Genomic DNA, 23,619 nt, shown 5'->3' on the forward strand with positions numbered 1-23,619 from the left:
GGCCCTGTATTGTTCAACATCTTTATCAATGATTTAGATGAAGGAATTGAGGGTAAACTGATTAAATTTGCTGATGACACAAAGCTAGGAGGGATAGCTAATACTAGAGAAGAGAGAGAGAGGATTCAAAAAGATTTAAATAAACTGGAGAAGTGGGCAGCAACTAACACAATGGTTTTTAACAGGGAGAAATGCAAAGTACTACATCTGGGTAATAAAAATGAAAAAAGCATATATAGAATGGGAGGAATAGGGCTAAGTGACAGCACATGTGAAAAAGACTTGGGTATACTAATAGATCACAGACTCAATATGAGTCAACAGTGTGATGCAGCAGCAAAAAAGGCAAATGCAATTCTAGGATGTATTAACAGAAGCATACAGTCTAGATCACGTGAAGTCATTATTTCCCTCTACTCCTCTTTGGTCAGACCTCATCTGGAATATTGTGTCCAGTTTTGGGCACCACATTTTAAAAAAGACATCAACAAACTGGAGCAAGTTCAGAAAAGAGCGACCAGAATGGTGACCGGTCTGCAAACCCTGTCTTATGAGGAAAGGTTGCAGGATTTGGGAATGTTTAGTTTGCAAAAGAGAAGACTGAGAGGAGACTTAATAGCTGTCTACAAATATATAAAGGGCTGTCACATTGTAGAAGGATCAACTTTATTCTCATTTGCACAAGGAAAGACTAGAAGCAATGGGATGAAACTGAATGGGAGGAGACACAGATTAGATATTAGAAAAAACTTTTTGACAGTTAGAGTGATCAATGAGTGGAACAGGCTGCCACGAGAAGTGGTGAGTTCTCCTTCAATGGAAGTCTTCAAACAGAGGCTGGACAGACATCTGACTGGGATGATTTAGCGAATCCTGCTTTGAGCAGGGGGTTGGACCAGATGGCCCAGGAGGTCCCTTCCAACTCTACGATTCTATGATTCTAAGTATGATGGACCCACAGCTCCTGTATACACAGCATGATGGGCCTACAGCACCCCTATGCACAGTATGATGGGCCCACAGCTCTCTTGTACACAGTATGATGTCCCCACTGCTCTCAAAAAAACACAGTACAATGACCCTCCACAGTAGTTCTCACACTGTATAATGGCCCCCACAGTGCTACAGTGTGTAATAGCTCCTACACTGTATAATGGCCCTCACACTATTTAATGGTCCCCACAGTAGCCCCCACACTGTATAATGGCCCCCACAGTAGTTCCCATACTTTATCAGGGCCCCACACTGTATAAGGGCCCTCACAGTAGTCCACACACTATATGATTGCCACCAAAGTAGTCCTCACACTGTATGAGAGCCTCCACACTGTATGAGGGCCCTCACATTAGTCCCCAGACTATATGATGGCCCCCCACAGTAGTCCTCACACTGTATGAGGGCCTTCACACTGTATAATGTCCCCCACAGTAGTCCTGACACTATGAGGACCCCCACAGTAGCCCCAAAACTGAGTACTGTCCCTTGCATTAGCGCCAACACTGTTTTATGGCCCCCTCAGTTGTCCCCACACTGTATGATTGCCACCACGATAGCCCAAAACTGTATAATGGCCACCACAATAGCTCCCACTCTGTATAATGGCATCAAAATTTATGAGAGCTCCCACAGTAGTCCCTATATGGAAAGAGTCAAGCTCACTCTTGAACTCAAGAACTCGAACACTTGGAGCAAGGAAACATACTGTTCAGACGTGGTAGATAGCAAACAAGGCAAATTCAGGCTCTACGGTCTGCAGAAACATTTATTTAATAGAAAACCAAGTGTTAAAATTCAGACATCAATTGAATTTATAAATATCCTTAAATAACTATGAAGAGCTACGCATTTCAGATGGGAAATATTCTTAATCACGAACAATTAAGGCTGTTTCACATCTGAAACGCGTAGATCTTCATTATTTTTTGTGGATTTTTGCACATGACAATTGATGTCTGAATTGTAATCCTGGATTTTCTATTAAATACATTTTTCTGCACACAGTACTCCCTATAGTGCATGAGAGGCCCTCCACTCTGTATGAGAGTCCCCCACAGTAAACCCCACACTGTATGAGGTCCCTCCACAGTAGCTCCTTCACTGTATGAGGAACCCCCATACCTTATGATGCCCCCCACAGTCACACCACAAGTTTTAATTAATATAAAAGCATCATATATTCTCCTAATCTAGGATCCTGATCACCTAATCCAGGAGTCCAGTAGTAAAACGCGGAAGGACCAAAGCGTTTGTCATTGCGCTGGTGCACGCACAAGAAGTCAGAGTCTGTCTTGGCCAGTTCTGTAGACTGCAGGGTTAAAGTGACCTGTGGTCTACAAAACACAGAGCGATAGTGCAAGACTCTACCAAGAAACTCACAGAAATTATTTTCCTGCCTATCTTACCATATTAACATCTAATTTTTTATTGCAGTTTTGGCAAAATGAATTCATATCATGGGATCCAAATTTGTTTTGTGGTATTTGGTATCTTTACCTGAGAAAGGAAAAGTTTTGGAGGCCGGACATCTACATATATGAAATGTAAGGTTTTTTCTCTGTTTACTCAGCTAGGAACAAAATCTTACGGACACAACTTCTAAAACATGCGAGTACTCTTGGGAGGCTTTAGGTTGGTAGATGCAGAACAATTAAAAGGAATCTGTCACCTACCCTTTGGTGGGCGATGAAAACGAGGTCGGTCCAGTCCGATGGGCGGTGTTCCCGATGTGTGCCGCCTCCCCATCCTTGCCCGCCGTCCGCAGGTTATTGCTGAATTGGAATAGGTGTGCGCCCTTTTTTGTGCGTGTGCTAAGCATTTATAGCTAGCGCACGCGCAGTATGCTTTGCCCAACTGCGGGCAAAGCCGAAAAGCCAGACTGCGCATGCGCCGGTTAACTAAGCCCCAGAAGTATTTTGCTGTGTTCCAGGGCTTAGTTAACCGGCGCATGCGCAGTCCAGCTTTTTGGCTTTGCCCGCAGTTGGGCAAAGCATACTGCGCGTGCGCTAGCTATGAATGCTTAGCGCACACGCAAAAAAAGCAAAAAATGGCGTTCACCTACTCCAATTCAGCAATAGCCTGCGGATGGCGGGCAAGGATGGGGAGGCGGCACACATCGGGAACACCGCCCATCGGACCAGACCAACCTCATTTTCATCGCCCGCCAAAGGGTAGGTGACAGATTCCCTTTAAGACCCTTCAGGCTACACTGTGGCAAACTTATTGATGTGAGGCTAATATAGAGGTCGAGCCAAGCAATTTTTTTTGGGGGGTTATTGAAGTGTAATGTAAGATGCCCAAGCGAGGTAGTTGTGGGCGAGCGCTCTGGTATCCTACAGACAAGGTGTGTCCCAGTTCCGGTGTGCAGCTGAGTATGTGGTGCTTCTCACTTACTTCTGGTCTGCGGTCCTCTTCTGACTCCAGGAATCCTTCTTCTGGAACCAGGGCAGCAATTTTTCCAGGAGACATGTGGTTCACAAAAATCAAACTTTTACTTTGTGAATGGCAGTGTTTACAGTATTTACAAGCAGATGCATGGATAAGGCCCAATGAGTTGTCACCTTTCCCACAGGTACCAGATACAAGTTCAGCCCTGGTTCTCGGTCTAGGTGGCATGTCCCTCTGTCTGGCATTCCTAGCCCTAGGGAATCTTCCTCTCCTCTAGCAGCATATCCAGATTGCAATACCTTCTGTTCCATATAGCCTAGTCCGTCTTCACAAGCTGAGTGTGGCTCTGGCCCCTGACGTTCATGTCGAGGTTGCCCCAGGTCATTAGACTGACTCACATGGAAGTTTACCTGTGGCAATCCACTGCACCGAGTATTAGGATCACACTGTCCCTAGCTGCCTCAGTACTGCTTCATTACTCACTGCTGCCATCACACTGACTGTCACTTCCTGCACTTGGCACTAACACTCAATTCCCCCTCCCAAACTGGGCTGGTTACTACAGTTAACCCTGTCCCAGCTAACTGCAGTCCCAGTGGGTATAATACGTTTATCACATACATGGGGATCAAATACATTTAACCCTTAGGTGTCAGGGAGCAATCCATCAGCTTCCACTACTGTTACATTAGCATGAAATGCAAACACTTCAAAGGGGTGTAATATTAGTTTTAACATGTAACAGCAAATACCATGCTTGGTGTACTGAAAAATGGCATTCATTTAATTTAAGTTTTTGACTGGTGATAACAAATTATCACCTATCCACAGGATTGGTGATAACTTATTGACCAGTTGGGTCTGACAACTAGGACCAGCATCAATCAGCAAAATAGGGCATTTATACTCACATTAGAATAGAGTGCAGTGCCCATGCGCAATCACTGCTCAGTTCTTTCCTTATGGATTTGCTGACCACTGCACTTTTCTTTTTCTGGCAGCCCCATAGAGATTGAATGTAGTGGTGGTCGAGTCTCCAACCTGCTGCTCCATTTAATAACTAGGCTAAAAGCCCTACTTTAGGCACAAGAATTTCCCGTTTTGCAGATAGGTGTATGTCCCATCAGTTAGACCCCTCCACAGATCATTAAGTTATCCCCTGTCCTGTGGATAGATCATACTTACTTTTACTGGGCAAACCCTTTAAATTGCCTCTTTCCATATAGTGTTAATACTTTTTTTTCATCCTGATGTGTACATGGTACATGGGAAAATGGTCTTCAAGGGAAGCCGTCACATAAAAACAGGCAAACTGATCTGTTGCCAAAATGTTATTGGAAATAAATGAGCTAAAAAGTTTGTATTTTTGTGGGGAAATATTTAGTATAACTTGTAATGTTACTCATGGCTTAGTGGTCCAGTGGACAGTGCATATGTTATTACCAATTTTTCTTGCAAAAATATTCAGAGATACATTAGCTATCAATCTGCTAACTTTACTAGAAACATTTATATTTCCTAAGCTGACATGTAATACTATGTTTTCCCTTCATAACGTAAAGGAAATTTATCACCTATATTATTTTTTTTTCATATTTATCCAGTTAGTAAACCATATAATTTCCTAAATTGCTTTTATTTTTCTTTTTTTTTTTTTAATTTTCTGATTGTAGATTTTTCTGTTTATTATCAACATATTATTATGGGGGTGATCCCTCTTGATTAGGCTTCTGTTAGCAGCATTGATAGAAATAATTTTCCAACAGCTACATGGACCATAATAATGCATAAACCTAAGGTGTTCATAAACTACTACAGGAGAGAGTTTTGAGCATGCTCTGTGATCTGTGCAGAGGTCACTATGCAGGAGGCGGAGGAGGTGAACTGTGTCCATCACCTTTTGTGAATCTTGTGTTATCTAGCTAGAAGGGTTATCTGTCTATAATGATAGTGGAATGGCTGATGGAAACTGATATTTATAGAACATGAATGTGTCAGTGTAATATCCTTTACCATTTTTTAGGAGATTCACCTTTGCTGACCTTGTTTTTTTTGTATTAATATATTTAAAAAAATCCCTGGCATTTGTCTTGCTTTCTTTGGCTCCAATATTCCAACGTTCCAATATTATTGTTTATTATTTTAATTCTGTTACAGGGGACATTGGCTTCAGTATACTGGGTGATGACATGAGCATGGTTTAATTTAGATTCATTAATTAAGTGTGCAATTGTTTCAATTAAAGGAATTTTGTTGTGAGCTCATTTTCGGGTTTGCCTCTGGCTTCTGGTGAGGGTTATGGAGCTGGCTGTGCTGACAGAGGAGTAGTGAGTTCTCTATCTGGACTCCCTCTGTTGGTGAAGGGAGGTAATGAAGCTGATCTAAATGGCAGAGACCGGCCACCTGAGGAAGAGGACTGCGATTGGACATCAGGAGTTTCTGATTGGATTTAAGGCAGCCGACCCCTAGTTTCTTGCTGGTGATTTTTCCTGACTGTGGCTTCTGGTTTCCAGTTTGGTTCCTGCCTTCTTAAAGCTAAGATTTCTCTGCTATTGTTCATATGAGTTTTTGTCTGGTTTACTTAGTTTTTGTGTTCAGCCAGCGCTGGCTGGGACTGGGCTGAATCCCCATTTTGTCTCTGATCAGTTGATCTCTTTTGCTCTGTCTTCAGAATATACCTGAGTGCTGATATAGGGAATTGAAGTCTAGCGACTTCAGGGCTTTTTTCTATCAGACGTGTTGGACATTTTTTTGCAGGTTTTTTTGCGTGATTGCAGACAGCAGCTTTTCTTTCCTGTCCTTTCTAGTTAGTGAGGGTCCCATCGTTTGCTCAGCCTATCTTTCTATCTGTGTTTGTGTTTTCATCTTGTTTCACCGACAATACATGTTGGGGGCTGTCTATTGCTTTGGGGTCTGCTCTGGGGCAGTTTAGATTTTCCCTTTCTTTCTTTAGGCTATTTAGTTCTACGGCCGTGACGAGGCATCTAGGACCACCGTAGGCACGCTCCACGGCTACTGCTAGTTGTGTGGATAGGATCAGGGGTCTGCAATCCGCTAGTTACCAACCTCTCCGGTTTTCTAGGCTTAGCTTGCTTTTTGTTTTTTCCTCCTCAGTGACTCATTCATAACAGAATTTATTCTGTGTGTGTGTGTGTTTATACAATACCACTGTGGGGTTAATAATGGGGGCATCTTATAAATGCCTCTCCATTACTAACCTCTGGGCTTGATGTCACCTAACAATACAAAGGTGCTATCACTTCCCCTGACTATCACCACAATTGCCACCGCATCAGGGCAAGTAGTAAGAGAGAACCAAAGTGCCAGTTTGTGGATGCACCATTTCTGGTATGGCTGAGAGCTGATGTTTTTAGTCTGGCAGGGGGCCAATATCCATGGCCCCTTCCTAGGCTATTAATATCAGCCCACATCTTTCTAGCCTTTGCTGGTTATTAAATATAGGGGGACCCTACATTAATTTTTTTGGGGGGTTCCTGATTTTAATAACCAGGAAAGGCTAAGCATACAGCTGTGAGCTGATATTAATAGCTTGGGAAGCTCCATGGATATTATTAGAGGCTTTCCCTCTGCTAGTTATGAAAATAATGTGGGAGCCCACAATGTTTTTTTTTCAGAAAAATACCCATATATACTCGAGTCTAAGCTGACCCATGTATAAGCTGACCCCCCTAAATTTGCCACAAAAAACTGGGAAAACGTATTGACTCGCGTATAAGCCTAAGGTGGAAAATGCAGCAGCTACTGGTAAATTTCAAAAATAAAAATAGATGCCAATAAAAGTAAAACTAATTGAGACAGCAGTAAGGTAAATGTTTTTGAATATTCATATTGAATCAGGAGCCCCATATAATGCTCCATACAGTCCATGATGGGCCCCATAAGATACTCCGTACAAAATACACCCCATATAATGCTGCACAAAGGTTAATAATGCCCCATATTTTGCCCCATAAAGGTTATGGCCCCATAAAATATTCCATAGATTATGCTCCATAGATTATTCCCCCATAAAATGTGCCATAGATTATGCCCCAATAAGATGCTCCATAGATTATGCCCCCATAAGATGCTCCATAGATTATGCCCCCATATGCTTCTCCATAGTTTATGCCCCCATATGCTGCTCCATAGTTTATGCTCCCATATGCTGCTCCATAGTTTATGCCCCCATATGCTGCTCCATAGTTTATGCCCCCATATATTGCTGCTCCATAATTTGCCCCCATATATTCCTGCTCCATAATTATGCCCCCATATATTGCTGCTCCATAATTATGCCCCCATATATTGCTGCTCCATAATTATGGCCCCATATATTGCTGCTCCATAATTATGGCCCCATATATTGCTGCTCCATAATTATGCCCCATAAATTGCTGCTCCATAATTATGCCCCCATATATTGCTGCTCCATAATTATGCCCCCATATATTGCTGCTCCATAATTATGCCCCCATATATTGCTGCTCCATAATTATGGCCCCATATATTGCTGCTCGATAATTATGCCCCCATATATTGCTGCTCCATAATTATGGCCCCATATATTGCTGCTCCATAATTATGCCCCCATAAATTGCTGCTCCATAATTATGCCCCCATATATTGCTGCTCCATAATTATGCCCCCATATATTGCTGCTCCATAATTATGCCCCCATATATTGCTGCTCCATAATTATGCCCCCATATATTGCTGCTCCATAATTATGCCCCCATAAATTGCTGCTCCATAATTATGCCCCCATATATTGCTGCTCCATAATTATGCCCCCATATATTGCTGCTCCATAATTATGCCCCCATATATTGCTGCTGCTGCAAATAAAAAATAATGACATACTCACCTTTCATCGCTGGGGGCTCGGTGCCGTGTCTTGAGCAAGAGGGGACAGGTTCTGATGTCACCGCTGGTTCAGGACACTGACACTGGCGATATTTACCGATCCCCGCTCCATGGCTGCGCGTCGCTCTCTCTCTTCCAGGTCCCTCTGTCAGTGACGTTCAGGCAGAGGGCGCGGCGTACACTAACTATGACACGGCGCCCTCTGACCTGAACATCACAGACAGAGGACGTGGAGGAGAGGACAGAGCAGCGCACAGCGATGGACCCGGGACAGGTGAATATGGTGCATACTTACCCTCTCCTGGCACGGTCTCTGCAGCTCCCTGCTTCTACCAGTCTCCCTTCTCCTGGTCTCAGTCTCCTTCCTTCAGCGGTCACATGGTACCGCTCATTAAAGTCATAGATATGCGCATATTCATGACTTTAATGAGCAGTACCATGTGACCCCTGAAGGAAGGAGACTGAGACCAGGAGAAGCAGGGGGCAGCAGAGACCGCGCCAGGAGGAGTAAGTATGACCTGACACCCCCGCTCCCCCTCCCCCACCGAACCCCTGGTATATGACTCACGTACAAGCCAAGAGGGGGACTTTCAGCCCAAAAAAGGGCTGAAAATCTCGGCTTATACATGAGTATATACGGTAATCATTTATTAAATACATGTACAGTAAGCTGCACAAACACTGTACTAATCATATATGTGACTGACACCTGTGTATCTATTCATTCTATGTGTATATACTGTATGTCATATATCTATTCTATCTGTTCTATTCTAACCTCTCACGCTGTGATTTTACTGTATGCAACAGATCAAATGCTAGCTTTAAATTGTTCTAATATATATATATAAGTACTGTATATTTCCTTGGAAAAATATGTGTAAGCATGTAAAAGCTCATGTTAAAATTGGATTACAATTGGAGAGCAATCGCATGGCATTCGGATGTCAATTGGATGCTAGGTGTGAAAAATCAGATTGTACTTGCATGAAAATCGCATAACACTTACATGACACTAGCCCTACATTTCTAGACCGAAATTGGAATTTTTTTTTCACAGTGATGGGTACAAGCCCTAAGGCCGGTTTCACATTTGCGCTTTTGAGCGCAACGACGGCCTGCGCACGGCCGCCGCTAAGCCCTGCCCCTGCCACGCCTCCGCCGGTAGCTCCGCCTACTGGCGCATGACGCCGCATGCGTCCTGCGTCCCCTATCTTTATCACTGGGGGCGCAGGCCGTGCGCAGTATGCGTTTGGCGGCGCATGCGTTCTTTTGACGGTGCACCGACCAGTGCCAAACGCAACCTGCTGCAGTTTGGTTGCGCTCGGCGCACCGTCAAAAGGACAATCATTGCTATAAATCGTTTAATTTCTACTGTAGTGGATTTTAATTACTTTTTACAGATTCCATTCAACTCTGTTGTTTTTTAAATGCTAGAGCCGAACCCTCAGATACATACATTCTAATTTCCTATCATTGTCTCAATGTAACTGCTCATTTAATTTCTCTAGGACTGACACCGAGGATAAATCTCAACCCCCTATCTACACCGAACTTTATTGGTACGGAGGAATGGTTGATTTCAAAATGCAGAGAGTCGTCACTTCTTGTGATTTAAACATTTACAAATTTCCCTTTGACAAACAGACATGTAATATATCTCTTGGTTCCTATGTTTACCCAGGTTTGTAACATATACTAGACTTTAAAATTAGGCTAAACATGCTTTGTACTGCAGGAGCTCACAAAGTTTCTCTGCTAGCATAATGGTATATACAAGGGCATTATACCCATTATAAATGGGTAAAATGGGGGCAATAATGTCCAATAAATAAAATGGTGAAATATGGCAACATGGATATTTAGCTCCAAACTTAAAGGGGTATTTCCACCATAAACATTTATGTCATGTCCACTAGAAATATCAAAATGCTTGATACCTGATGTCCCGATTTCCTATTGGGAAAAATGGAGGTCCTCTGATCTCAACCTACTAATTCAGTCCAGCCTTCTACATTAGAATTATGGAAATAATTAGGCAACCACAGCCATTGTTCCTTTGAATTCACTGGGAAAAGTATCGATCATGGGACTCTTTTCTCCAGAAGTGGCATCATCTAGACATTCCATAAATCTGTTTGGAATATAGATTTCATTGATTTGATCTTCAGAGGTAGGGGCCATAGAAAGTACCTCTTTAATCTAGAATTGTTACTAACATTCATGGTAGGGCAGTGAGGAGCTCAATGGTGACATCTATGATGGTTGACTGACTGGCCCCTAATATTAACAGTTGGGGCAAAAATGCTTTTAGAATCAGTCTAATCCTTTGTTCCTTTGAAGATAAGCATTTCCAGAAGGTTTTGGCAGCACACTTATTACCTGTTCTATTAATATAAGCACACATGTTCAGCTGATCATAGCATTTGGGTTGTTAGACAAGTTTTATGTTTTTAAAAGAAACCTGTCAACTTGGAAAATGCTTTTACCTGCAGTGAAAGGGTTAATCTGCAGTTAAATGGCATTAAAATACTGCCCGACTATATTACTAAAAGCGCCGCCGGCTTTCAGTCATTGGGGCGTGCATAAAGAGGCTACAATCACTGTTCATTAATCTGTGAGCAGTAGGTGAGAGCATGTTCCGGTACTTTGACTCTGCAGCGCATCTGTGCAGATTCAGCTGTCAATCCAAGTGCCAGTTTATTCTCACAGCCGCCATTCACAGCATAATGAGCGGTGCTGTGAATAGTAGCCTTTGACTGAAAGCCGGCAGCTCCTGGAAGCAACTAAATTCATTTTCTCCCTATAGTCACATTTGGTTATCTTGTCATTGGTAATCTGGTATCACTGCGGCACTGTCACCACCTTGTCACAAATGTAACCTATTTCTTATCTCTCCAGCTTCTGAAATCAGATTTATATCAGATTCTGAAGCCCCCTATAATAGGACAAAAGAAAGCTATCGGGAAAAAGGTGCCTGGAAACTAGTAAACACCACTGTGTTGGAAGATAATTATATAGCTGGAGGAGAAATATATAGCAGAATTATTTTAATGGTAAGGAATAAACTTTAATATTAGGAAAAGAAGAAAAATACATCACATCAGTTAAACAATGAGATTAGTACATACAGCATACCTACATACAGAATCATGAAAATACCTTGTAACCCTTTGTAGGGAATCCGTTCTCTGGTAGACACTTCGATACACATGCACACAGTTCTTATATCAATACTAGTGAGCAGTTTATTAAAATCCAACTCTAAGTCTCAGGGCGCAGTTAGACACCGTAACACTTGCATTAGAATCGCATCGCAAACCTCGGACTGGCCGTCGGCACTTCTGACCTGATCATGACAGCTGTATGGAAATACATGCTGTCACGCTGAGGTCAGAATGTGCCCTCAGGCAGAGACTAACCGACATCAGAGTCCTTCCCTACTGAACTACCTTAAATAGGCCATTCCAAGGACAGGAAGTGGAGGTATGGGAACTGCCAATCCCACCAAGCTCTAGTAGCCTTCCTTAATACCCAGACCCAAAATCCGTGTCCATTAAAAAATCTCTCAGCACTATCTGAGCCATCCGGTGTTCCAGTCCGTATTTCCCATCACCATAATCATCAGGCTAGGCACCTCAGTAAGACATACATTTCATCCAGGACTTGTCCATCTGCAACCTAACACATGAAAATTCCTTTTTACCCCTTCACAACCAGGCGATTTTTCATTTTTTCTTCCCCTTCATCCAAGTGCCATAAGTTTTTTATTTTTTTGTCCACATAGCCATATGAGGGCTTGTTTTTTTTGTGGGACTGGTTGTACTTTTGAAATAAACTATTCATTTTATCACTAGAGTCATCAGCAGATATCCGCCTGTATTGGAAACCAATTGGCCTCCTGAGATCACGTCACGGGTGCGCTGATGAGCAGGTGGAATGATGACGTATGTTCAATGCCACCTTACTTTCCTCAAACAAGAACATGTTTTCTCCCATGCTTTTGATAGATTTGATGGTAGGATTTGACAAAGCAAAGCTAGGCTTTTCATGTTTTTCCTTGTAAAAAAAAAATCTTACGTCTTGCTACCCTACTCTGAAAGGAACACATACGAACAATACGGGAGATTGTTGTCACATACAGTAGACAACCAGTACTTGCCAGATATTCCAGAAGCTTCTTTAATATTGTTGTGGGTCTATTGGCAGCCTCCTAGACCAATTTTCTTCTTGTTTATTTGTCATCAATTTTTGAGGGACGTCCAATTCTAGGTAATATCACTGTTATGCAAAATTTAAGCCATTTCTTGATGACCTTCTCTACAGTGATGCATAGTATATCTAATGCATTAGAAATGTTTTTGTACCTTCTCCCGACAACTTTCATTAGAGATCCCTTTGCTGTGTTGTAAGCTGTTTACACACTGTGGTTTTTGCTGTAAATCGAATCTAAGAAAATTTCAGGAAAATCCTCCTAGATAAACCAAACATTATATTGGGTTATTTAACATGAGTTTAAATATTAATGACTAATTCTGAACACTATGACATCCATAATTATAATCACACTTATGCAACCACATTATTTTAGTAGTTCTGAAATTATTTTTCTTAGTAAGATTTTTCCACATGAGAAAACCCGGTTATTTTATCAGGGCTTTGTAGACTTTTCATATCCACTGTAGATAGGTTCCTAGATGGTCTACTATTCATACAAATACACACTTAGCACTGTACGTTCTATTATAAGGCATATTCTTGTACTAATTCTTTGTTTATTCCATATACTAGATCATAATACAGAGAATTCCACAAGATTATATTGTGAGTTTCATCTTGCCAATATGCTTCATGGTGTTGTTAGATATTGCAAGTATGTTCATTGAAATGCCGAAAAATGACCGTCTGGGCTTTAAGATCAGCAATGTGCTTGGATTCTCAATGCTTCTTCTGATCCTAAATGACATTATGCCCCTATCACATACCCCACCACTATTAGGTAAGTCACATAGTCTGAAAATTATAATTAGGTATTACAGACCCCTTCACACTTCATGTGCCTTTGTTTCTTGCCCTCAATAATTCACCATATTCTCCCCCAGAAGGAGTCATTATTTTGTGAAAGAGTACTTGCCACGAACCTAATTTTTACAGAATGACTGTCAAACTTAATGGTATAGCGGTTGATGTAAATTTTTATGGTGACATTTCTGGGTGTGATCTCTGAGAATCCCCTAGACTTCCATGTTCAGTTATGCCCATGAAAAATTCATTTTCAACCCAGTTGGTCCAAATCTTCTTGGCTTGTCTATTATGGGATATTTAGTAGAAATAAGAAGTGTTGTGTAAAATTTGAAGGGTTGATAGTGAAGTCAGGTCACAGATCAAAGTCAAGATCAGGGATGCAACAAACAAGCTATGGGATGGGGCCGGTATAAGTGGTCCCCTAAAAAATTGTTTGGCTTGGATTGCAATGCACATAACAGGTTAACGGCCAATCTTCCATAATGAATGTGCACCTTTTTTTCTCTTTTAACATTTGCTATTGGACAGTGATGTGTAGTTAATAAGGTGTTTTTTCATGTGTTATACAGGTATTTTTTGCAGTTTGATGATGGCTGCCATGGTGATCAGTATTATTGAGTCTGTATTTACAGCCTATATCCTAATGCTCACTGACACTCAAACAAATGTTCCCCATTGGATAGAGATTGTATTTGTTAAGTATCTATCAAGAATCCTATGTTTCAATAGAGTGAAGGTCTCAGACACCAACCAACCGCCAGATCCAGGTAAGTTTTATGAATTGCCATTCTGTCACGTGCCCCGTCCTGAGTGACACGGCCAGCAGGCTGGTAACTGATACAACGGGACGCGGCACGTGTATTTGTCCTATGTGACGCGGCCCACAGGCCGGTTACTAATACAAAAAGACAAAGGGAATAGGGAAAACCTGGGTAACAATAACAATGGTGGCCCTGCAATAGGGAACGGGGAAATGGAGACCTCCTGCACTCTCTACACTCCTAACGCTCCCTAGGCCGGTTCCGCACCGGGCGCCGATCAGGATACCTAAGACCCCTAGCTCGCCCTGCACCTAAACCCTCACTAGGGAATTGGTCGGTGCGGAAACTCATCCCACCACTGCACTAAACACACATAAGGAAAAGTGACAATGCAGGGGAACACCACTTAGCTTTGCTCTGTTGCTTACGCTCCCAGCAACAGAGCCCACCACCTGCGTGCATCTTTTCCTCCACTGTGTACAACATCTGGGTGCACTGTCCAGCAACGGAGTCCAGCACCTGAGTGCAGCTGTCCAGCAACGGGGTTCAGCACCTGAGTGCAGCTTCAGCCAAAGAGTCCAGCAACTGAGTGCAGCTCTACACCATAGCTGCCACTCCACCAAGCTTTGCAAGAATTCTTCAATGACACCATAGCTGCCACTCCACCATGCTTTCCACGAACTCCTCGCTGACACCATAGCTGCCACTCCAGGACTCTGACTGAGTTGTCCTGGACTCTTCTCAGCACCATAGTGCAGCCTTGGAGCAAACAGAGTCCACACCTGCGTGCAGCTGTCCAGAAGCAGAGTCCCGCAAATGAGTCCAGTGTTGTGAGTTCATTTTCCCCTTCGTCACTGAGGTCTGGTGAACTCCCTATTCTGGTAAAGGAAGGTAATGAGCCTGATTATCAGGCACCTGAGCCTAATGAGGATGACTGGCTGAGTGGAGTCACGGACTGGATATAAGGCTGCCGACGCCCTTTTGCCCTGCGGGTGATTTCTCTGTGGACTTCTAGGACACCAGTCTGATTCCTGCTCATCTAAAGCTAAGTTTTCTGTTTTGCCTGTTAGCATTTTTGTTTTGTTTTTTGTTTTCCTTGCTTTTCAGTATTCTGCCATTCCCTGCTGGGGTGAGCTGAATCTCCTTTTGCCTGTAGCTCTGTCTTCAGAATATTCCTGAGTACTGACATAGCTTTTTGAAGCCTAGCGTCTTCAGGGCCTTTTTCACTGTCAGTCTGTTGGCTCTTATTTTCATAGGGTTTTTCACGGATTGCAGACAGCAGCCTTCCTGTCCTTTTCTATCTAGTTAGCTTGGGCCCCGTCTTTGCTCAGTCTATCTTTCTGTCTGTGTTAGTATTTTCATCTTGCTTCACCGTCATTATATGTTGGGGGCTGCCTATTGCTTTGGGGTCTGCTCTGAGGCAGTTTAGATTTCCCCTTTCTTTCTTTAGGCCTATTTAATTCTCCGGCTGTGATCGAGGGGTTTAGGGCATCGAAGGAACCCCCCACGGCTACTTCTAGTTGTGTTGATAGGTTCAGGGGTCTGCAATCCGATAGCTGCCAACTTCTCTGGTTTTCTGGACTTAGCTAGCATCTCTGTTTTTGCCTCCTACGGTGACTCAATCATAACAGAATCACCCGCCTTACCGCAGATCCTAGGGTACTCAATAGCAAGAAAGAATTGTGTTTAAAAAAAAAAAAAAAAGTGTGTATATTCTTTCCTCTATATCTCTGAGGCCGTAGGGGGATTTTTTTTTTTTCTCTCAATGGAGATAAAGCAATTGTCTGATCATGTGGAGCAGCTCGCTGCGGAAGTGTGGGGAATTTCCGCCTACCTTGCTCGTTCGCATGCTGTTGAACCAAAGATCCCTACACCTGATGTATTTTTTGGGGATCGATCTAAATTTTTGAGTTTCAAAAATAATTGTAAATTATTTTTTGCCTTGAAGCCTAACTCGTCAGGGAGCTCCGCGCAGCAGGTTAAAATTGTCATCTCTTTGCTGCGTGGCGATCCCCAGGATTGGGCGTTTTCTTTGAAACCAGATGATCCTATTCTGACTAATGTGAACGCATTCTTTCAAGCTTTGGGGTTGTTGTATGACGAACCTAATGCTATTGATCAGGCTGAAAAGACCCTGTTGGCATTGAACCAGGGTCGAGATTCTGCAGAGTTGTACTGTCAAAAGTTCCGAAAGTGGGCGGTCCTTACTACTTGGAATGATAATGCCTTGGCTGCTCTCTTTCGGAAGGGTTTGTCAGAAGCTGTAAAAGATACTATGGTGGGATTTCCTGTTCCCTCTGGTCTGGACGATTCTATGTCATTAGCCATTCAGGTTGATCGGCGTTTACGTGAACGCAGGATTGCACGAGAGGTGTTGCCACCGGTTGAACAGACGTCTGAACCTATGCAATGTGATAGAGTTTTGTCTAAGGCGCAACATCAGGAGTTCAGAAGGCGTAATAAGCTGTGTTTTTTCTGTGGAGATGCCTCGCATATTATTTCTGTTTGTCCTAAACGAGAGAAACACTTTGCACACACGTTTTCTGTTGGTGGTGTTCAACCTAAGTTTCTTCTGGCAATTACTCTGATCTGCTCCCTGTCCACATTTTCCGCCAAGGCTTTTGTGGATTCGGAGGCAGCGCTAAACCTAATGGACTTGGATTTTGCTAAACGTTGTGGATTTCCGATGACACCTCTGCAGACGCCTATCCCTTTGAGGGGGATTGATGCTACTCCTTTGGCTAAAAATAAACCTCAGTTTTGGACCCAGGTGGTCATGCGGGTCGCCCCAGACCATCAAGAAAATTGCAGATTTTTGGTATTGCATGGTGTGCATGATGCCGTTGTTCTGGGGTTTCCCTGGTTGCAAATTCATAATCCAGTTTTGGATTGGAAATCTGTGTCTGTGGTGAGTTGGGGTTGTCGGTGTGCCTTTAGTGAGGCTCCGGTTTTTTCCACCTCTCCTCAGTCGCATGATGTTCCTGACTATTTGGCGGACTTTTATGATGTATTTAGTGAGAATGAGTCTGCGCCCTTGCCTCCTCATAGGAGTTATGACTGTGCAATTGAACTAAGCCTGGGGTGTAAATTTCCCAAGGGTCGGCTCTTCAATTTATCTGTACCCGAGCACGAGGCTATGCGGTCCTATATTAAGGAGGCGTTGGAGAAGGGTCATATTAGACCATCCTCTTCACCCTTAGGTGCCGTTTTTTTTTTTGTGGCCAAAAAGGATGGTTCTTTAAGGCCTTGTATTGATTATCGTGCCCTCAATAAAATTACTACTAAATATCAGTATCCGTTACCCCTGATTTCGGATCTATTCTCTAGAGTTAGAGGTGCTTGCTGGTTTACCAAGCTTGACCTCAGGGGGGCGTATAATCTTATCCGCATTAAGCAGGGGGATGAATGGAAGACGGCGTTTAATACTCCGGAGGGACATTTTGAGTACCTGGTGATGCCTTTTGGGCTCACTAATGCCCCTTCTGTCTTCCAGAGCTTCATGAACTATATTTTCTGAGACTTTGTCGATAAATTTTTGATTATCTATCTGGATGATATTTTGATCTTCTCCAAGGATTGGGATTCTCATGTGGAACATATTCGGACTGTGTTCCTGATCTTGAGGGAGAATTCTCTGTATGTCAAAGGATCGAAATGCCTTTTTGGAGTACAGAGGATTTCATTTTTGGGATTTATTTTGTCTCCGTCAACTATTGAAATGGACCCGGCCAAGGTACAGGCCATTTATGATTGGGTTCAGCCCACTTCTTTGAAGGCCCTCCAGAAGTTTTTGGGTTTTGCTAATTTTTATCGGAAATTTATAGCAAAATTTTCTAGTATTGCCAAGCCATTGACTGATCTGACTAAGAAGGGTGCTGATGTGTTGAATTGGTCTCCTGAGGCTGTTGCTTCCTTTCAGGAGCTGAAGCGAAGATTTACCTCCGCCCCGGTTTTGCGGCAACCTGATGTCTCACTCCCGTTCCAGGTAGAGGTGGATGCTTCTGAGATTGGTGCAGGAGCTGTTTTGTCCCAAAAGGATCCTGTAACATCTAAAATGAATCCCTGTGCTTTCTTTTCCCGAAAGTTCTCTCCATCTGAACGTAACTATGATGTGGGGAATCGGGAACTGTTGGCCATGAAATGGGCATTTGAGGAGTGGAGACATTGGTTGGAGGGAGCTAAACATCAAGTTGTGGTCCTCACTGACCACAAGAATTTGATTTACCTAGAGTCGGCTAAACGCTTGAACCCTAGACAGGCTAGGTGGGCCTTGTTTTTTACACGTTTTGATTTTGTGGTCTCTTTTCTTCCTGGAACTAAGAATGTCAAGGCAGACACCCTCTCTAGGAGTTTCTTTGCTGATTCTCCTGTGGTGACCAAGCCTGCTACCATCTTAGGAGAAGGGGTAGTTCTTTCTGCCATCTCGCCCGATTTGAGACTTGCTCTGCAAGAGTTCCAGGAGGACAAACCTGAGCGTTGTCCCAGTGGAAAGTTGTATGTTCCTGACCAGTGGAAGAAGAGAGTGATGTCTGAAGTTCATAGCTCTGCATTGGCTGGTCATCCAGGTATTTTTGGTACTAGAGATCTGGTGAGTCGCTCTTTTTGGTGGCCCACCTTGTCTCATGATGTCAGGAATTTTGTGCAGTCCTGTGGGACTTGCTCCCGGTCTAAATCTTGTTCTCGCTCTAGTGGGTTGTTGATGCCTTTGCCGGTCCCCAGGAGGCCATCGACCCATATTTCAATGGATTTCATCTCTGATATGCCGGTCTCTCAAAGAATGACTGTTATTTGGGTGATTTGTGATAGGTTCTCTAAGATGGTTCATCTTGTACCACTCCCTAAGTTGCCATCTTCCTCTGAGTTGGTGCCCCTGTTTTTGCAACAGGTGGTTCGCTTACACGGGATTCCTGAGAACATTGTATCTGACAGAGGAGTTCAGTTTGTGTCTAGATTTTGGAGGACTTTCTGTTCCAAGCTGGAAATTCAGTTGTCCTTCTCCTCTGCTTTTCACCCTCAGACCAATGGGCAGACAGAGAGAACAAACCAGACCTTGGAGTCGTATTTAAGATGTTTTATTTCCGCTGATCAGGATGATTGGGTTTCATTTTTGCCCTTGGCCGAATTTGCTTTAAATAATAGAGCTAGTTCTGCCACTTTGATGTCACCTTTTTTTTTTAACTTTGGGTTTCATCCTCGATTTTCTTCAGGGCAGGTGGAGCCTTCTGCCTGCCCAGGTGTTGACACTGTGGTGGAGAGAATGCACCAGATCTGGGACCAAGTGGTGGATAAGTTATCTCTCTCCCAGGAAAAGGCCCAGCGGTTTTCCAATCGACATAGGACCATTGGTCCCCAGTTTAAGATTGGTGATATGGTGTGGTTATCATCAAAAAATATTGCTATGAAGGTGGCTTCTCCTAAGTTTAAGCCTAGATTTATTGGACCTTACAAGATTTTGGAGATTATTAATCCGGTCTCTTTTCATTTGGCTCTTCCTGTCACATTTAAAATCCATAATGTGTTCCATAAGTCCTTGTTGAAGAGGTTTGTTGAACCAGTTGTTCCTGGGGTGGCACCTCCAGACCCTGTATTGGTTGAAGGTAACATGGAATATGAGGTAGAGAAAATACTGGATTCCCGTCTGGCTAGACGGAGACTCCAGTATTTGGTTAAGTGGAAGGGTTATGGTCAGGAGGATAATTCCTGGGTCTCTGCCTCTGATATTCATGCCAAAAGATTGGTGCGTGCATTTCATCGGGCTCACCCTGATCGCCCTGGTGGCGTGGTTGAGGGTTCGGTGACCCCTCCTCAAGGGGGAGGTACTGTTGTGAGTTCATTTTCCCCTTCGTCACTGAGGTCTGGTGAACTCCCTATTCTGGTAAAGGAAGGTAATGAGCCTGATTATCAGGCACCTGAGCCTAATGAGGATGACTGGCTGAGTGGAGTCACGGACTGGATATAAGGCTGCCGACGCCCTTCTGCCCTGCGGGTGATTTCTCTGTGGACTTCTAGGATACCAGTCTGATTCCTGCTCCTCTAAAGCTAAGTTTTCTGTTTTGCCTGTCAGCATTTTTGTTTTGTTTTTTGTTTTCCTTGCTTTTCAGTATTCTGCCATTCCCTGCTGGGGTGAGCTGAATCTCCTTTTGCCTGTAGCTCTGTCTTCAGAATATTCCTGAGTACTGACATAGCTTTTTGAAGCCTAGCGTCTTCAGGGCCTTTTTCACTGTCAGTCTGTTGGCTCTTATTTTCATAGGGTTTTTCACGGATTGCAGACAGCAGCCTTCCTGTCCTTTTCTATCTAGTTAGCTTGGGCCCCGTCTTTGCTCAGTCTATCTTTCTGTCTGTGTTAGTATTTTCATCTTGCTTCACCGTCATTATATGTTGGGGGCTGCCTATTGCTTTGGGGTCTGCTCTGGGGCAGTTTAGATTTCCCCTTTCTTTCTTTAGGCCTATTTAATTCTCCGGCTGTGATCGAGGGGTCTAGGGCATCGTAGGAACCCCCCACGGCTACTGCTAGTTGTGTTGATAGGTTCAGGGGTCTGCAATCCGATAGCTGCCAACTTCTCTGGTTTTCTGGACTTAGCTAGCATTTCTGTTTTTGCCTCCTACGGTGACTCAATCATAACAGTCCAGCTTTTCTGCCAAAAAGTCCAGCATGCTTGAGTCCAGCTCTCAGCAACAACGTCCAGCATTTTCAGTGCAGTTCTACACCATAGCTGCCACTCCACCAATCCATGCACGAACTCCTTGCTGACACCATAGCTGCAACTCCACCATGCCATGCCAGCCCTCCTTGCAGACACCATAGCTGCTACTCCAGGAATCTCACTGAGCTGCCAGTGACTCTCCTTTAGCTCCTTCCTTCACCCAGGCTTGCTTGCAAATGAAGACCTTATCACCAACAGTGATTAACACACCTGATACTGTCTTATAGAGCTACCACACCTGTTGCATAATTATGTGCACAAACTAAAGTAACCAAAGTGCAATGACCCTAATGGCCACCGGGGGGAAAACTACCTTTGGCACACAGCCAAGGGAAAAAGAAGGTTACTTTGTGCATTTACTCTGTCAGATCCAACCTGGATCGTGACACATTCTTGGTTTGGGACAAGGTGAGAACTTCATGTGATGTTATATAGAAATTAACAGGGATGAGGTGATCAGTGCACCAATGGGCCCCAACATATCTACTGTACCTGCACATAGATCAGTTGTGTTCAACTGGATTCTCTCCAATCTCCAGCAAATACTGACCACCTGAGGCAGACAGGGAATGCTACGGTTTGGAGCCTTTTACCAGCTGGAGAACCATAGAGATGTTTATAGATAGATAGATAGAAGATATAGATATATATTGTGGTGTGACTGGTGGTCGTATGGTTAATGGGAGGTATATGTCACAGGGATGGATGTTCCCTGCGATGCAACCTGGAGGTGTCTGTAGTGCACACGAGCACTAATATGTTGTTTAGCTCACCTGGGTCCGGGTTGCGGGTAGCTATGAGAGATGGGAAAGTCTGGCTACCCATATTACCTCACCTCTGGGTGAGGGTGCTGACTGTACCCCTGTTTTCCTTCAGGACCTGCAGGTGTTTCAGGACCTGCAGTGAGGTCATGACCAGTTGACCAGCCCAAGTGATCCATACCTGACCTGTGGGTGTGGTTACAGCCTACATAATGGAGGCTGTGGTTTAGCACATAGTCTGTGACTTGAGAGGTAGAAGGCCTCCTGTATGTATGTGTCACAATCCATTTTTGGATCTGTGTCAGTTTGGGCTTCTCTGATATAAATTTTTTTCCTTTCAGGCCATCGGGGGTTAATATCAGTTTTTGCCCCTGTGGCCGCTGGTGTTACTACAAGTTTTAGTTTGTCTGCTGGTGGGTTTTCCCCCCGGTGACCCCTGGTGTTACTACATGTTTAGTTAGTCTGCTGTGGAGACCACTCCCACCTTCCTATAAAAGGTCACCTGGTACACTAGCTAACTGTTGGTAATACAGGTCTTTTGGAAACCAACCGTTCTAAAGAGAGGAGTTATCTGGAGCAGTGGTGTTAGCAGCTTACAGTATCTGGTGCAGTGGACATACAGCTGAAAGCAGTGTTCGGGTGCCTTACTCTGCTGTCCGGTGCATGACGGCAGATAAAGCTAAGTGTTGTTTGATTTTCCCTGTCTGTTATTTTCCTTGGTGTTGTACTAGTGCAGCAGTGGGTCCAGTGTCCGCACTAGCCAATTCCTGTCATGTCGGACGCTGTTCACACCACAGCATCCGGCAGGCAGAGGTAGTTCCACCTCCAGCCACTATAGCCTCGGTGGCGCCGGCCTGATCTTCAGGCTCTCGGGGGTTAATCCTGCTGGAGACCAGGTTGGATGGTTAGTCACGCCCACGGTCTTTAAATAGTCATGCTGGCCTATGGGCGTCGCCGATTATAGCTTGTGTTTCATACCAAGTGGTTCCGGTCTGGAGTGGAGGTGTTCAAGAGAGAGAGATTCATATCTGGTGTCGTATGATCCGTCGTTATCCTTTCTCCTTCCCATATTTGTGTTTAGTTGTGCCCTGTTCACATTACTGTTTATTCCTGTGTGTGTGCGGCGCAGTGCAGTTTAAGTTCTCCCTGTCTGTCATTATTTGTGTGGGAGCTTTGGTGGTGACTTCTCACTGGGTGGAGGGTGGAGGGTTAAGTGCAGGGCTGAGCAGGAGATAAGGAAAGGTCGGAGGCTCAGGCATTTGCACCTTCAGCAAAAACCCTGGGTTGAGGGTCAGACAGGGTTTCCCCTAGTAAAGGGACACCACAGGGGCCCCGGGTATTTCAGCCTTAGTTGAACTAAGCCCCCGTGACATTATAATCGGCCCACATTTTTTCAGGAGTCCATGGATCCATTAGATTCCATAACCCGCCAGTTGGCGGCGCTGTCCATACAGGTCTCCGAGTTGAATGGGGCAGTTCAGCAGCAGGGCCTGGTAGTAGCAAAGGTGCAAACGGCATCTGCAGGTATTGGTGCAGAGCCGAAGTTTCCGCTGCCAGAACGATTTTCAGGCGATCGCAGCAAATTTGTCGTATTTCGGGAGGCCTGCAAATTATACTTCCGCATGCGGCCAATATCCTCAGGTAATGAGGCCCAGCGAGTAGGGCTGGTGTTGTCATTACTGAGTGGTGACCCCCAAGCATGGGCATTTTCCTTACCACCTGACTCTGCTACATTTCATTCGGTCGATAATGTTTTTTCTGCCCTCGGGCTCATTTACGATGACCCTGACCGACTGGCTCTAGCGGAATCTAAAATCCGCGCCCTCCGCCAGGGGGAGCGCTTGGCAGAAGACTATTGTTCGGAATTTCGCCGCTGGGCTGTAGACACACAGTGGAATGACCCAGCACTGCGGAGCCAGTTTATTCATGGGGTATCAGGGAGGGTGAAACAAGCCCTCCTGATGTATGAGACTCCGGCATCATTGGAGTCTGCCATGAGTTTGGTGATACGTATTGATCGCCGTTTTCGTCAGGGGGCACAGGAGACGCTACCTCTGGGGGAAAACAGAGGTGCAGGTGTGGTTGAAGTAGATGAGTCCCCTGAACCTATGCAGATTG

General features: G+C 44.2%; 1 protein-coding gene across 1 annotated transcript in view; it reads left to right on the forward strand.

Annotated features, from left to right (window-relative positions):
- LOC141095490 (5-hydroxytryptamine receptor 3A-like) overlaps nucleotides 1-23,619 on the forward strand; it is a 52,025-nt gene that overhangs the window by 3,659 nt on the left and 24,747 nt on the right. The window contains exons 3-7 of the mRNA XM_073581524.1: nucleotides 2,431-2,540; nucleotides 9,762-9,934; nucleotides 11,152-11,306; nucleotides 13,042-13,249; nucleotides 13,845-14,042. Of these exons, the coding sequence (XP_073437625.1) occupies nucleotides 2,431-2,540; nucleotides 9,762-9,934; nucleotides 11,152-11,306; nucleotides 13,042-13,249; nucleotides 13,845-14,042 (844 nt within the window). The remainder of the gene's footprint in view (nucleotides 1-2,430; nucleotides 2,541-9,761; nucleotides 9,935-11,151; nucleotides 11,307-13,041; nucleotides 13,250-13,844; nucleotides 14,043-23,619) is intronic.

This window comes from Dendrobates tinctorius, unplaced genomic scaffold (assembly GCF_039654945.1).
Source record: "Dendrobates tinctorius isolate UK_male_01 unplaced genomic scaffold, ASM3965494v1 ptg000009l, whole genome shotgun sequence".
Classification (NCBI taxonomy): Eukaryota; Metazoa; Chordata; class Amphibia; order Anura; family Dendrobatidae; genus Dendrobates; species Dendrobates tinctorius.